Genomic DNA, 13,405 nt, shown 5'->3' on the forward strand with positions numbered 1-13,405 from the left:
CAGATCCATCCCACTCCCCTAGCTTGCCCATTTCAAAAAAATTTCCACCGTGGCCACCGCTTCGCCTTTCTTTCCACCTCACAAACCCCTTCAACCCAATCGTCCAGTTTGACCAACTGAGCAAATCGAAACCATGGGCTTCGGCACTCTCTTCACCTCTGCGGTAAGATCTCAGCTCTGAGCGGACTCGCTTCCGATTTTGCAAACCGCTCGCGGCGACCTGTAGTTGACTCTGAATCCCCAGGACAACCCCCGCTCCACCGCCATCAAGGCGGTCGCGAAGGCCAACGGCCTTGACCTCAAGATTGTTGAGGCCGACACCACCAAGCCCAGCATCGAGCACCTTAAGGCCCACGGTCTTGGCAAGATCCCTGCCTTCCTCGGCGAGGACGGCTATGCCCTGTCTGAGTGCATTGCCATTGCCATCTACGGTACGTGAAACTCGGCTCGCTCTCTGTGCCCCGTTGTGTGCCCACCTTCGGTGGCACGTTGAGATGCCCTCGAGTGATGATTTAGCATATCAATCTATACAGTTATCCCTGTCTGAATCCAATTGTGTTGATAAAGCCTACCTTCTGATCGTTGTCTTGGTCTTCTTTTACTGTTTCTGCTTTTGCCTATGGCGAACCGAAACTGACAAATTCAACAGTCACTTCTCAGAATGAGAAGACCACCCTTCTCGGCAAGACCAAGCAGGAGTAAGTTGAAGCCAGTCCTCTCTGCATGGCTTAGTGGCCTTGCGCTAACGAATGTCTAGCTATGCCTCTATCCTGAAGTGGATGTCCTTCTTCAACTCCGAGTTTGTCCCCAGCCTCGGCAACTGGTTCCAGCCCCTTGTTGGCAAGATCCCCTACAACAAGAAGTCCGTCGACGATGCCTCCAAGGCTGTTGCCAAGGCCGTCACTGTCCTTGAGAAGCACCTGACCCGCCACACCTACCTGGTCAGTGAGCGCATCACCCTCGCCGACCTCTTCTGCGCCTCGCTCCTGCACCGCGGCTTCCAGTACTTCTTCGGCAAGGAGTGGCGCCAGGAGAACCCAGCCACCACCCGCTGGTACGAGACCATTGTCAACCAGCCCATCATCACCAGTGTTGCCAAGCCGCTTCCCCTCCTTGAGAAGCCCGCCTTGACCAACACGCCCCCCAAGAAGCCTGAGCAGCCCAAGGCTGCCCCCAAGCCCGCTGCCGCTCCCGCTGCCGCCACTGAGGAGGAGCCCGCTGCTGCCCCCAAGCCCAAGCACCCTTGCGAGGCCCTTCCTAAGGCTACTTTCGCTCTCGATGAGTGGAAGCGCTACTTCTCCAACAACGATACTGACAAGGCCCTCAAGTGGTTCTGGGAGAACGTTCCCCTTGAGGAGGAGTACTCCATCTGGCGTTGCGACTACAAGTACAACGATGAGCTTACCCTGACTTTCATGTCCAACAACCTCATCGGTGGCTTCAACACCCGCCTGGAGGCTTCCCGCAAGTACATCTTCGGCAGCGCTTCCGTCTACGGCGAGAGCAACGACTCTGTCATCCAGGGTGCCTTTGTCATCCGTGGCCAGGACCATGTCGGCGTCTTCGACGTCGCTCCCGACTGGGAGAGCTACGAGTTCGCCAAGCTCGACCCCAAGAACGCCGAGGACCGTGCTTTCCTCGAGAACATGTGGTCGTGGGAGAAGCCTGTCGTTGTCAAGGGCAAGGAGTACGCCCACGCTTGCGGCAAGGTCTTCAAGTAAGGGCTTTCGTTAGGATAGGCCTGCCAATAGGGCAATGTTGATGAAAGTACATGGATGAATGATGAAGAAATGGCACGGCTACGAACCTAGGTCGTCAGATGAAAATTAATTTACTTTGTCAACGTTGCTCAACTGTTCACGGGACCTCATGCATGATCTTTCCGGCGACGGTGATGAATGGCTTTGTACCTGAGGTATACCAAGACGTCGCCGGCCTGACGAGCCAGCACCTGAGCTATACGGGAACCGAACTCGGCGAATCGAGAATGCTCGCGTTGTGACTAGACTGGGTATCATGAAAAAAGTGTAAATGGCCGAGCCAAAGCGGCCCGTAGTCAAGAATGGCAGAAACAGAGACTAGGTCATTTCGAGTCCGGCCTCGTCAGTTGGCGAAGACGGGAGTTGGTAGTTCGGGTCCAGATTGAAGGGAGTCTCGCGCATGTACCGACTGATGTCTGCCTGGAAGCTGAGCAGGTTGAGATAGTCGTGGACCTGCGGGAGGACATCGACCCGATCACTCTGGATTCCAGTGAACTCGGGGATTGTGAGGATGTTATGGGGCTCGCTGCGGCCTTTTTCGAGAGAGTCATCGACGAGGACGGTGTTAGATTGGTCCCAGCGTCCTCCCGTTGCGGCAAGCGGATGTGACGCCTGCACCTTTGCGTCGTCCCACAGGGTAGTGAGGCGCTTGTAGCACTGAACGCGGGTGTTGTAGTCGCTGGCGGAGAGGCCGAAGCGATCACGGCCCCAAATGACGACGCAGCGGCGGCGCTGTTCGTTAGTGAGAAGCTGGTCCAGCATGCGGGCGACGTTTTGTGGGCGTGCCGAGGACCAGACGGCGAGGTAGAAGGTGTCGAGACAGTAGGCGAGAAAGGTTCGGGCGTGGGGCCGCTCTACGAACTTGGTGGGTTGGCGGCGCATCGGGCGGTGGAGTAGCGTGCCGTTGAGATCGAGGATGACGAGGATGCGTCGCGGCATAGGCAGGGTCGAATGCGGGCCGAGGGCCTGCGCGAGGTAGAGTGGCGTTGGGTCGGGGATGCCGCCAGAAGAAAGGCTGGGCGCGACACGAGGGTCGCGCGAATCGTCCTGACCGGTGTTGCTGGCTTGAGCGGCGGCAGAATTTGGGCTGTCAAGCACAGTGTCAGTACACGGTTGGACAGGCAAACCATCCTGGAATCGGGGGGCTGCAACTAACCTCGTCGTGCCGGCGTGGTTCGCCGCCTTGGGTTTGCGCTTGATGAGGCTCTTGGGTAGCTCATACACGGCTGGACCGCTGGGGGGGCCCGGGGGCCGCTGTCCATGCGCCATGGGCTCGAGGAGTGTCAGCCCGGGGATTCCAGGCTGCCGGGCGGCTTGGTGCTGAGGTTGTTGCGTGGGATGGCTACGCCAGTTGAGGCTGGCCTGCGCGGATGCGTGGGAGGTCCTTGGCGTGTTCGCAGGAAACGGCGGCAAACGCGCCCCGCTTGAAGGGTAATTCATGACTGACGGCGGCCTGAGGCTGGGAACCAGTCCATGGCCGTTTGGACGGTCGCGAGAAGAGACGTTGGTGTTCGCTGAGGGCAGAGTCGGCGGTGGCTTTCGCTGCTGGGGTCGCTGCTTCCTTGGCATCAACTTTGCCGATAGGCTCTTTATGAAGGTAACCAGTCCCCCGAGCTGCATCAATGGCTTTCAGGCCGCTGCTTCGAGATGAGCCTGTTTTAAGATGGGTAGTCGTTATGTGAAAGTGATCGCGAACGGCATCGTCGAGGCACGACGAACGTGAATGCCCCACATCCGCGGGGCCCCGTTACTGGCGAGGACCCTTGTATATGCAGCTAAGCAGGACAGCTTTTTTTTCTTGGTCGCTATCGATAAGGCGAAGCTCCAGGTCCCGCCTCGAAATTTAGCAGACGACGGTACTTCATGCCGCCCGCAGTGTCAGAACCGCCCATATCGCATTGACACGGCAGCGCTTTTGGCCGCGCATTTCACAGAACCATGCCGTCGAAACGAAAGCTCCCGTCTCTTGGCCTTGAGCGCAGAGTTAGGGCGAGAAAGGAAGAAAAGTGGGAGCCAGAACCAGATTCAGAGGCAAACTCATCTGGCGGCGAGGCGTCCGAGGAGGGAGTTGGCGGTCGCGATAACGATGAGGAGGATGGATCTTCGCCATCAGAAGACGAATCTCGGTCTGGATCAGAGGTATTGATTTCATTGCATGCTTGAAACTCAGCTTGCTTACTTATGCGACTTTCAGTCCGACTCGGACGACGATGACGATGCGCCGCCCAAGCTCGACCTCTCCTCCGTCTCCTTTGGCGCGTTGGCCCGCGCTCAGGCTTCCCTCCCAGCACCAGATCGCAAATCGAAGAAATTAAAGTCGCAGAACCCCAAAGAAGAAGACACCCCGCAGCCGTCTGTCCGCGAAGCCCGCAGAAAGGAGACGCAGTCCAAGCCGCCGCCGCCGCCTAAGCGCTCGTCCAAGCACGCGCCCCAGGAGCAGACGTCAAAGCGACAGGTGTCGCGCTCCCGCGAGATCCTGCCCGACCTGCGGCGCAAGGCGCGGGACCCGCGCTTCGACCCGCTCGTGGGCAAGCTCGACGAGGCCAAGGCCAAGAAGGCCTACGCCTTCCTGGACGAGTACCGCGACAGCGAGATGGCGGACCTGCGCGCACAGATCAAGAAGACCAAGAACCCGGTGACCAAGGAGGATCTCAAGCGCCAGCTCTTGTCGATGGAGTCCAAGAAGAAGGCCAGGCTGCGCAAGGAGGAGGAGGAGAAGCTCCTGCAGGAGCACCGCCAGCAGGAGAAGGAGCTGGTGGCGCAGGGCAAGACTCCCTTCTACCTCAAGAAGAGCGAGCAGAAGAAGCAGCTGCTCACGAAGCGGTTCGAGGGCATGAGCAAGGGCCAAGTGGACCGGGCGATTGAGCGCAAGAGGAAGAAGGTGGCTGGCAAGGAGAAGAAGGAGCTGGGTTCGCTTCAGCGCGTGAGGGACCGGCGGTGAGTGAGCCGGCAAAGGACTAGGCGTCGTAATTGTTTGGCGGATGGGGAAGCAAGCGTGAGCGAAGAAATGTGTATGTGTGCTCGTATGGCATGGAACTTGGGAACCAGGTGTAGATACCCTCATATATGGAATAGGCTCGCTAATCGAGCACATACGACCATAGCCACAAGAAAATTCGGGGTCCCGTTCGCTCCCCCCTAGACAAGCTTGTGAGCGGCAGATTAGTAGTTGGGTCGGTGACGACCAGCGAACACCGGCTGTTGTATGTTTTTTGGCCGTCCGAGACGATTTTTTAGTATTTTGTGATGGCGGAGGGTGAGGCCGATATAAGGCAATTTGCATCACTCTCCAAGCACATACGACCATAGCCATAAGAAAATTCGGGGTCCCGTTCGCTCCCCCCTAGACAAGCTTATGAGTGGCAGATCAGTAGTTGGGTCGGTGACGACCAGCGAACACCGGCTGTTGTATGTCTCCTTTTTTTTTTTGCCGTAGTGATGGACGGTCTGGCACGGATTTTTTTTGGCCGCCAAGGGAAGTGGTGGGGTCGCTACTAAGTTCGTGTTTATGGTGGTGGAGCGGTATGGGTGGGGTTCTTTAGGAGACATGCATACAATGCATGCATGGGGTTGCATGGTGTGAGCGACTGTGTGAGAGGTGCATAATGATCTGAGTTGATTCTTATGTCACCGACATCCATTGCCATCTCAGGCACAGGCTCCTGTAGCGTTGCGTATGGATCGCCGGGTTTTCATAAAGCGAATGAGTGAGAGAGTTTTGATACTATGACACATTTTCGCAGGCTTGAAGTCTTGTTTCTCAATTTTGTCTGGTACTTTTTGACTCTTCGACTTACACCAGACAACCGGCTCTCAATGGACATGCGGTCCGCGTCTGCCAAAAAAAAAAAACCCCCCCTCCCCCGCTCGTCCGTCATGGTCTATTTTTCTAGACAAGCCACCAATAGTCCCCTCAGTGAGCCAAAGCAACGTGTGCTGAGAGAGGCACACATGCCGTGAAGCGTCCCGAGCCCATCCATGCCCACCCGCCGATGTCCTGACGCCCCTGCTGCATGTGACGAGAGCGGCGGGGTGAAGGACTTGCGTGCGACGAGGAGGAAGGGGAGGAGGACAAGAGATGAGGAAACCCCGCCAGGGCGGCTCACCCACCGTACAGATGCAAAGCAAACAACTCGCCCGTGTGTGATGTGATGATGGAAAAATCTAGCCTTTGATGTCTTTGGCTTTGACGTACGGGACGTTGGGGGCGATTTTCTCCGCCTGACAACAGCCTGGCTCCTCACACGTCGGGGTGCAACGATCAACGTCTTCATTATCCTGCGTGCATCCGTGAGGGCAGTACTCGGAATAGGTGATGATCCGCTTTGCGTCGCATACGTAGAGGGCCTTGTCGAGTTGATAGACGTGCGTGGCAGGGCCCTCGGGGGCATAAGCCATGGCAAGGCGAATATCACTCTTGGAGACTCCTTTTGTGCGCGATAACTAGTGAGCATTGCATTCACTCAATCGATCAATCGCCAGCCATGCATTGCCATGTAGCGAATCTCGCCACTCGGCTCGTAGATGGAGGAAATAAATCCCAAGCAAAACAAAGACACTTTGCTTACCGCGATTCTTCATCAGACGGTTTGCGCAGTACGCCTTCCCGACTTTACACTTCCAGCCATTCTTGCCCACCGTCGGAGCCAAACTGGCCCTTCCGTAGCCCGCGACGGGCGCGACGACGCCACTGAGCCATACGGCGAGATGAGACAGACGCATGGTGAACGGACTGGCAGAGGTTATGAGCGAAGCTTATCGTGACGGTTGAGAGTTGGTCAAAGAGAAGGGCCGGGAAGGAGAGCCAAGAAAGAAAAGAAGAAGAAGAAGAAGAAGAAGAAGAAGTCTGCGCGGACACAAGAAATTGCTGCATGCATGCACCACAAAATAAGAAGACATAGAGGAGGAGGAGCGTGGCTGAACCCGATGGGAAGAGCACCTTGAGAAGGATATGGGGATGTCTATGGCAGCTTTCATATCAAGATGGCCTTTACTCGGCCCTTTTGTCCATGTGATTCATTTTTCCATGGCGCGCGTGACGCTCCGAAAACGCAACGCTTTGCCAAATATCGCGTCGTTGTTAGCTAACAGACTGGAGGTCCCTTGTTAGACCGCGCACCTGGTCGAACTCTCGCATAACAGTTGACATCAGCCAACTTGTGGCATTTGCCCTCGCGTTTCATCAAGCTCCGCGAGTCAGAGAGATGTGGTGTTTCTTATTTTGTATCATCGTGCCAGGCATCAACATGTCGATGAATACCCAACTAGCTGCTGCCCCTTGGTGACTGGACATGACGCGGACTCGACTGTTGGTCGACACGGCGGGTGTATGCGTGCAATAAAGTATGTCAGCGCGGACTCTGGAGGCAGGCAACCTAACAGGTAGACGTGAGAAAGGAAAAATAAAAAATAAAAAATAAACTCGGCCCTATTAGTCGTGGAATTTACACGCTTTGAGCCATTACAATCACAAGACTCGCAGCAGCGCCGGCATCCCCTTTTTGGGGGCATGTAAATGCAGTCTTTTAGTCAACGGCCAAGTCCCAGTCAGCAACAACAATACGAGCAAAATGGACCGCGGCACGCCAAGTAAAAAGATAAAAGGGGGGGGGGGGGGAGAGGGATCATGTCGCCCCTGAGCCGAAACCGGCAATGTCCGAGTCACAACTACGTACTGCTGCCAACTGTCGAGACGAGTCGAGACCCCCCCCGCCTCTCCAAAACACACCAAAGTCCGGCCGCAAGCTCTCGCGTCAGCATCGCCACGTCTGGCGTCAAGTCTCGAAGAGTACGTGCGTGCATGCGCCCTTTGCCCAACCGGGCCTGCATCATCAATGCAGCAAAAGCTGACCCCGGCCAGCCAGCCAGCCTCGTTGCCAATTGGGAGCACTCGATCGGGGGCGCGGGGGCAGCCAAGGAATCCTGTACACATTAGGAGGGGCTGTCCGTCCGAACGGCCCGTTGCTGCTGCTGCCGCCGCCCGGTGAGGACATATGCAGCCGCGGGCCGGGGCTCGACCCGTGGGAGTCTCTCAACTGCCGTAGCGGGCGACATGCAGCATATGGTGCGGCTGGCTGCACTGCCCGGCGAGCAAGCGGGCAAGGGTACGCGCAGGCAGGTTCTCGGCGGGCGACAAGACTATCGAAATATCCTAGGCTTTTTTTTTTCGCGGGACACGTACGAAGTAGAGGGTTGCTGAATGGATGGATGGGTGGATGGAACGAATCGAAATACGGGTCATGCAGGCAAAGGTGTGTGCGAGAGAGAGAGAGGAAGAGACACAGACATACAAATTTACAGACAGACAGACAGACAGAAACAGAAACAGAAATAGTACAAAGTAAGAGAAAGAGAGAGAGAGAGAGAATGAGAGAAAGACCGAAGACTGAGGGAACCAGACAACAAACACCCCGGCCCTCGTCGAAACCCCGCAACAGCATAACTACAGGACAGACAAGGCCCATGGGGCCGTACGTTACACGCGAGGCCAATGATGTGGCTTGGCGAACCTCAGCTGTGCTGCGCGAACGTGTACGGGACTATGCAGTAGTACGCCATCATGACCAAAAACGGTCGCACAAAAAGGGGGGGAGGGGGAACAAGGGGGGGAACATAGAGAGAGGTCCAGTTGAGTCCGGTGTTTCCCGCCAAGTGCCGGTTCGGGGGGGTGCAACACAACGTACGTCGTACACGTACCAACTGCCACGGGTCCGAGATCCGTGCAAGTCGTCGTGGTCATGATCGTGGGTCGAGCACACCAAATGCATGTACTATATCGTCAACCTCTGTTTCAGACGCGTACCACGGCCGGGAGGGAGGTTTGCTGCACCGCGGCCCAGGCAGGTGCAGGCAGGCCTCGACTTTCGTTGTGCATTGCATCGAGAGAGCTCGGTCCATGATCCCTCTGTTGGAAGCTGTTGTGCTACGCCGGGCTGTGCGGGTAACGTCTGTCCTCGCGAATCACCCTTCGGACATCCGGCCTGGGACACGTCTTATCCGCAGTCCATCATGTCATACTTCGTATATACTCTGTACGGCATGGGCCAGAAACACCAAGCGGTCAAGCCGTACAATGCACAGGCATCGTCACATTGCCTTCCCCCGGGCGCTCCTGTTACATGCAAGACATGTGACGACATGGAGCTGTATAATGTTATCCCCCCATCAAGGTGCCAGTCTGTCACCCGTCCTCTCCCCCCTTCCCCTACTTGTCTCTCCCTCTCTCCCCCTCTCTCTTCCCGCCCCCTTCTGCGGGAGAAAAGGGGCGAGAAAGGGGGGTTAGCCGTTCGCGATGCATAACCGTGACCGAGACCGGGTGGCTGGACGCCGCCGGCGCTCAAGTCGAGCTGAACCATTGCTCTATATAGTCGAACCCCGCGGCGGTGCATGCATAGGAACCAACAAACCTCCCTTTTGCTTGACACATCGGGACGCAAGTTGCAAGAGAGGCCGGAGATACCCAATGCAACATGAACGTGGTGCCCAACCGAAAACGTTGAGAAAGCCTCCATCGCGGGTTTGACTGCCGAGAGGGAGGGGAGGGGGGATTGAGGCTGTCGACGAGTGTGTCCCTGGGGAGGGGAAGAACGTCTATAAAAGGACCTGCTTCTCCCCACGGAGATGAGTTCTGTTCTGATGTGTTGAGCAGCTCTCAGGCAACAACACCACCTGCACACTCAAGACTGTCACTTGACACTTACACGCAACCCCCTCCTCCCCAACTCATATAAGACTCATACACTCACTCATACAAACACACACACGCACGCACACAATGTCCGCCTCGGTCAACGAAATCTTCTTCGGCGCCTCCGTGGCCGCGGTCCGCCGCAACAGCAGCCTGCGCGTCTACGAGACCGACGTGTCCGGCGGCATCCGCGAGGCCCAGTACGAGGGCAAGTGGACCGGCGGCACGTCCTCCAACGTCATCGCCACGGGAAAGATCGGCACCCCCGTGGCGGCGACCAACCTCGAGTTCCACTCGATCCGCGTCTACTACGTGGGCGCGGACAACAAGGTCAAGGAGGCCGCCTACGACAGCGGCAAGGGCTGGGTGAGTTTTGACCCCCCTTTAGGGCTTCTTTCATGTAAAAAGTGCTGGCTGGCTGACAACCCTGGTGGCCCCCATGGGGCGCGGATATATATATACAGTACAACGGCGACCTGAGCAGGGCAGACTTTGCCGTTGCTCCGTACTCGGGCGTCTCGGCCGTCTTCCTCGGCGGCCACAGCATCCTGCGCGTCTACGGACAGCTCCCCAACGACACCATCCAGGAGTGGTGCTGTGCGTTCTTTCCCCTCCCATCCGCCCCAGTAGCGCGCGGGGGACGAGTTCCGCGTTACTTGGAAAGAAACCCCGTGTATCCTTGAGAGAGCCAACCACCAACATGTTCACGTTTCACGTAGGGGACAACAACGGCAAGTGGACGGTCGGCACCAACCTCGGCGCCGCCTTCCCCGGCAGCTCCATCGCTGCGACGACCTGGGGCGGCTCGCCCTACCACATCCGGTATGTAAACTCCCCCGCCCCTCTCCTAGCCAAGTATATATATATACATGTGCTTTTTTCGCTGAATTTGAATCATTCCGCAGCGTCTACTACCAGGACACCAACCTCAACATCGTCGAAAAGGCCTGGGACGGCAAGGGCTGGTACAACGGCGGCTTCCACGTGCCCAACAAGGTGCCGCGCGCGCCGCTGGGCGTCACCTCGTGGGGCGAGGGCAACAGCCTGGGCATCCGCGTCTACTACGGCACGGCGGCCAACGTGATCAAGGAGAAGGGCTGGGACGGCAGCAGCGGCGGCTGGTACGACGGTGGCTTCTCGCAGGACTCGATCCCGGGCTCCCGCGTCGCCGCCATCCCCCTGCCCATCCTGCGCGTCTACCTGCAGAACGGCACCGAAGGCACCGGCGTCACCGAGTTCGCCTGGAACGACAAGTGGGTCGTGGGCAAGGACGCTCTGCCGCCTGCTTAGGTTTAGTTATCTCAGTTAGCCGAGGCGGCGAGGAGGCACTGACCCCGTGAGGATGCGGCTCGTGATGAGCTCGGGTGCCGTGTGTGTGTGTGGAAAGGGGGAAGACTCGCGGCAAGAATTGGAGCAAACTTGCACAGCCAAACATGGGTGGACGAAGATATAAAAAGGCAAATGAGAGAGAAGCACAGATATGGAAAAAGTTGCTCGAGTACCGTAGCGCTACATCGGAGACAACAATTGCTTGCCGCCATCGCCCAGACCGCCTGGTATGTGTTGCGTCTTGGCCGTGAGCTGTCTAGTTGTTGTACAGAGAGGAATCCTCAAACTCCATGTTGGTCTATGCCGCGCTCCCCCGTCTATACACTCTTCTCATCTTTTCCCTACATCACATCGTACAGTTGTAATTCTGAGTCTGCCCTATTGTTGCACGTAGCCCGACTTGCCTATGGCGTTGACAAAGAGCTCGCGGCACGGGACCTTGGAGCCGAGCTTGGCGCACAGCAGGAACGCGCCGCTCAGCTTGCGGTGGAGGCTGTACGTCTCTTCGGGCGGCGGGGCCAGACGCTCGTTGAGCATGAGCGGGATGAGCGCCTTGACGCGCTCCGTGATGGTCTGGTCCTTGAAGTCGTAGACGGCGGGCGCCGACTCGAGGAAGGGCTCCGCAATGGTCAACACCGAGTCGACATGCGCGTCGAGCATCGCCTTGCTCTCGTGGCCCGTCAGGTAGCCGAGGCTCTCCGACAGGACGCGCACGCGCTCGCGATCGCCGCGCGAGGCCCCCTCGAGCAGCTGCACGTACTCGCGCACAAACTCCTCCGGGTACTCGCGCGACGCGCCAAAGTCGAGCAGCTCGAGCTTGTTGATGGCCGCGTTGTACAGGAAGTTGGTCCAGTTGGGGTCTGTCTGCATGAAGCGGAACTCGGTGATTTCGCGCAGGCAGAGCCGCATGATCTGCGTGCCGATCCAGTCGCGCTGCGCTTGCGTGAACGAGGCCACTCGTGTGACGCCGATGCCGTCCATAAAGTCCATGGTGAGCACCTGCTTGCCCGAAGCCTCGAGGTGGACGTCGGGCGCCAGGAACACGTCCTCCTCGCCCTTGAGCAGGCCCTTGTAGCGAATCGCGCACTGCGCCTCGCGCTCGTAGTCGCACTCCCATCCCAGCTCCAGCCTGGCGTTGTCGATGGTTTTGTTGAGGTACAGGCCCTTGGGCAGCAGTTTCGTGGCGTTGAGCAGGATGCCCAGATTGTCGAGATCCGAGTTGATGGAGTCGGCAACGCCGGGGAACTGGATCTTGACGGCCACTCGCTTGCCGTTGGACTTGAGCACCGCCTTGTGCACCTGCCCGATCGACGCGGCCGCGATGGGCGTCTCCTCGAATTCGCTGAAGAGGCCACGCCAGTCTTCGCCCAGGTTGCTCACCAGCACCCGGTCCCGCTGCCACGCGGGCATGTAGTCGGCGCGGTCCTGCACTCTCTGCAGAACCTCCTGGATCGGCGCCGGCAGCATCTTGGAGTCCTGGAAGCTCATCATCTGGCCCATCTTGAGGGCGGCGCCCCGCATGCGCGATAGTTTAGCCACCAACCGCTCCATGTTCTTGCCGCTCAGAAGCACCGAGCCTTGGCCACCGCCGCCAAAGGCTCTGCTGACCGTCTCTGTCATGGCGCCCCCGAGCATGCCGGCGGCGAGCCCTCCGTAGTTCCAGATGCGGCTAAACCGGGATGCCGGTACCTTGGATTCGCGCAGCTTGTAGGCGGGTGCGGGAGTCGCGTCATCGCCTACCAGGTCTTTGGCAATGTCAGTCGTCTCCTGATCCACTGTGGCCGTGCCTGTCTCGACAGGGCCCGCGACCTCTGGTGTGGGTTCCGGCGTAGGCCCTGGTGCAGGCTTCGGAGTAGACTCTGCTATGAACGGCCGTGTGCCTTGCGGCGGAGGAGAAGCGCGTGGCTCCCTGGTGGCATCAGCGACTTCGTCACCATGGGGAACGACGTTGGGCGTCGCATTAATATCAACCGGCGGCGGTCTTGGCCAGTACCGCAAAGGGTGCTCCTTTGCTGCCCCCCCTGCTCCTGGCACCTGCCGCTTTATCCCCGCAGCCTTTTGCTTCTTCAAGGACTCCAATATCTTGGACCCGCGGGTTGTGTGGAAGATGTTGACGTCAACGCCCGGTGGCAGCTCCACGTCTGCCGCCGCGTCCTTGTTCGCCGCGGCAGCCAGCTGCTGAGCAGCGACAGCGAAGCCCTCGGCTGCTGTGCTGGGTCTGCCGCTTGTCGTCTCGTCTATCGATCTCGGCGCAGGCGGTTCCCGCGGTGTAGTTCGGCTCGAGGCCGCATCCGCGAGGGACGAATCTTGTTCCTCCACCGACCGCTCATGTTGCGCTCTCTCGCCCTCTCTCTGGCCGCTTGAGCTCTCCTTGCTTTCAGTCGAAGCCTCCCCTGCCGGCGTGGACTTCGACTCTCTCCATTTTGCCGCGACGCTCGATGTTCTGCCGTATGCGTCCCACTGCCGGCTGCGGAGGGCAATGTGCTTGGACGCGACGGACCGCGAGGCGTTGAGCAGCGCCGCCGCGTCAATCACCAAGTCCACGAGCCTCATGAGGACTGGGCCGCCTTTGAACGCCGGGCGCACATCGACAATTGGGTCGGTTTGGTGTCGATAATGGTCGCAGCAA

At 58.3% G+C, this 13,405-nt stretch overlaps 6 protein-coding genes and 2 non-coding genes across 8 annotated transcripts; 5 read left to right on the forward strand and 3 right to left on the reverse strand.

The window, feature by feature from the left end:
- Window positions 1–33: 33 nt before the first annotated feature.
- Window positions 34–1,998, forward strand: TEF4 (elongation factor EF-1 gamma subunit). The gene is made up of 4 exons (XM_047986598.1): window positions 34–163; window positions 245–431; window positions 650–698; window positions 758–1,998. The coding sequence occupies exons 1-4, from the start codon at window positions 134–136 to the stop codon at window positions 1,719–1,721; spliced, it is 1,230 nt and encodes a 409-aa protein (XP_047842580.1). The 5' UTR covers window positions 34–133; the 3' UTR covers window positions 1,722–1,998.
- On the reverse strand, window positions 1,637–3,438 carry JDV02_005316 (uncharacterized protein). Its single transcript, XM_047986599.1, has 3 exons — window positions 2,917–3,438; window positions 1,808–2,847; window positions 1,637–1,724 (listed from the first exon to the last, which is right to left on the reverse strand). The coding sequence occupies exons 1-2, from the start codon at window positions 3,378–3,380 to the stop codon at window positions 2,079–2,081; spliced, it is 1,233 nt and encodes a 410-aa protein (XP_047842581.1). The 5' UTR covers window positions 3,381–3,438; the 3' UTR covers window positions 1,637–1,724; window positions 1,808–2,078.
- Window positions 3,439–3,637: 199 nt separating this feature from the next.
- RRP36 (rRNA biogenesis protein rrp36) lies at window positions 3,638–5,165 on the forward strand. The gene is made up of 2 exons (XM_047986600.1): window positions 3,638–3,899; window positions 3,955–5,165. Exons 1-2 carry the CDS (start codon window positions 3,699–3,701, stop codon window positions 4,699–4,701), a joined length of 948 nt encoding a protein of 315 aa, XP_047842582.1. The 5' UTR covers window positions 3,638–3,698; the 3' UTR covers window positions 4,702–5,165.
- JDV02_010881 lies at window positions 4,855–4,970 on the forward strand. The gene has a single exon (XR_007157331.1). It is a non-coding gene; the product is annotated as a 5S ribosomal RNA (ribosomal RNA).
- Window positions 5,060–5,175, forward strand: JDV02_010882. The gene has a single exon (XR_007157332.1). It is a non-coding gene; the product is annotated as a 5S ribosomal RNA (ribosomal RNA).
- Window positions 5,176–5,924: 749 nt separating this feature from the next.
- JDV02_005318 (uncharacterized protein) lies at window positions 5,925–6,482 on the reverse strand (the record flags this gene model as incomplete). Its single annotated transcript, XM_047986601.1, has 2 exons — window positions 5,925–6,187; window positions 6,329–6,482. 2 exons carry the CDS (start codon window positions 6,480–6,482, stop codon window positions 5,925–5,927), a joined length of 417 nt encoding a protein of 138 aa, XP_047842583.1.
- A 3,052-nt stretch (window positions 6,483–9,534) lies between these two features.
- JDV02_005319 (uncharacterized protein) lies at window positions 9,535–10,967 on the forward strand (the record flags this gene model as incomplete). Its single annotated transcript, XM_047986602.1, has 4 exons — window positions 9,535–9,813; window positions 9,912–10,044; window positions 10,167–10,269; window positions 10,353–10,967. 4 exons carry the CDS (start codon window positions 9,535–9,537, stop codon window positions 10,735–10,737), a joined length of 900 nt encoding a protein of 299 aa, XP_047842584.1. The 3' UTR covers window positions 10,738–10,967.
- Window positions 10,116–13,403, reverse strand: JDV02_005320 (uncharacterized protein). The gene is made up of 2 exons (XM_047986603.1): window positions 10,781–13,403; window positions 10,116–10,729 (listed from the first exon to the last, which is right to left on the reverse strand). Exon 1 carries the CDS (start codon window positions 13,327–13,329, stop codon window positions 11,155–11,157), a length of 2,175 nt encoding a protein of 724 aa, XP_047842585.1. The 5' UTR covers window positions 13,330–13,403; the 3' UTR covers window positions 10,116–10,729; window positions 10,781–11,154.
- Window positions 13,404–13,405: the final 2 nt, after the last annotated feature.

This window comes from Purpureocillium takamizusanense, chromosome 4 (genome assembly GCF_022605165.1).
Source record: "Purpureocillium takamizusanense chromosome 4, complete sequence".
Taxonomy (NCBI): Eukaryota; Fungi; Ascomycota; class Sordariomycetes; order Hypocreales; family Ophiocordycipitaceae; genus Purpureocillium; species Purpureocillium takamizusanense.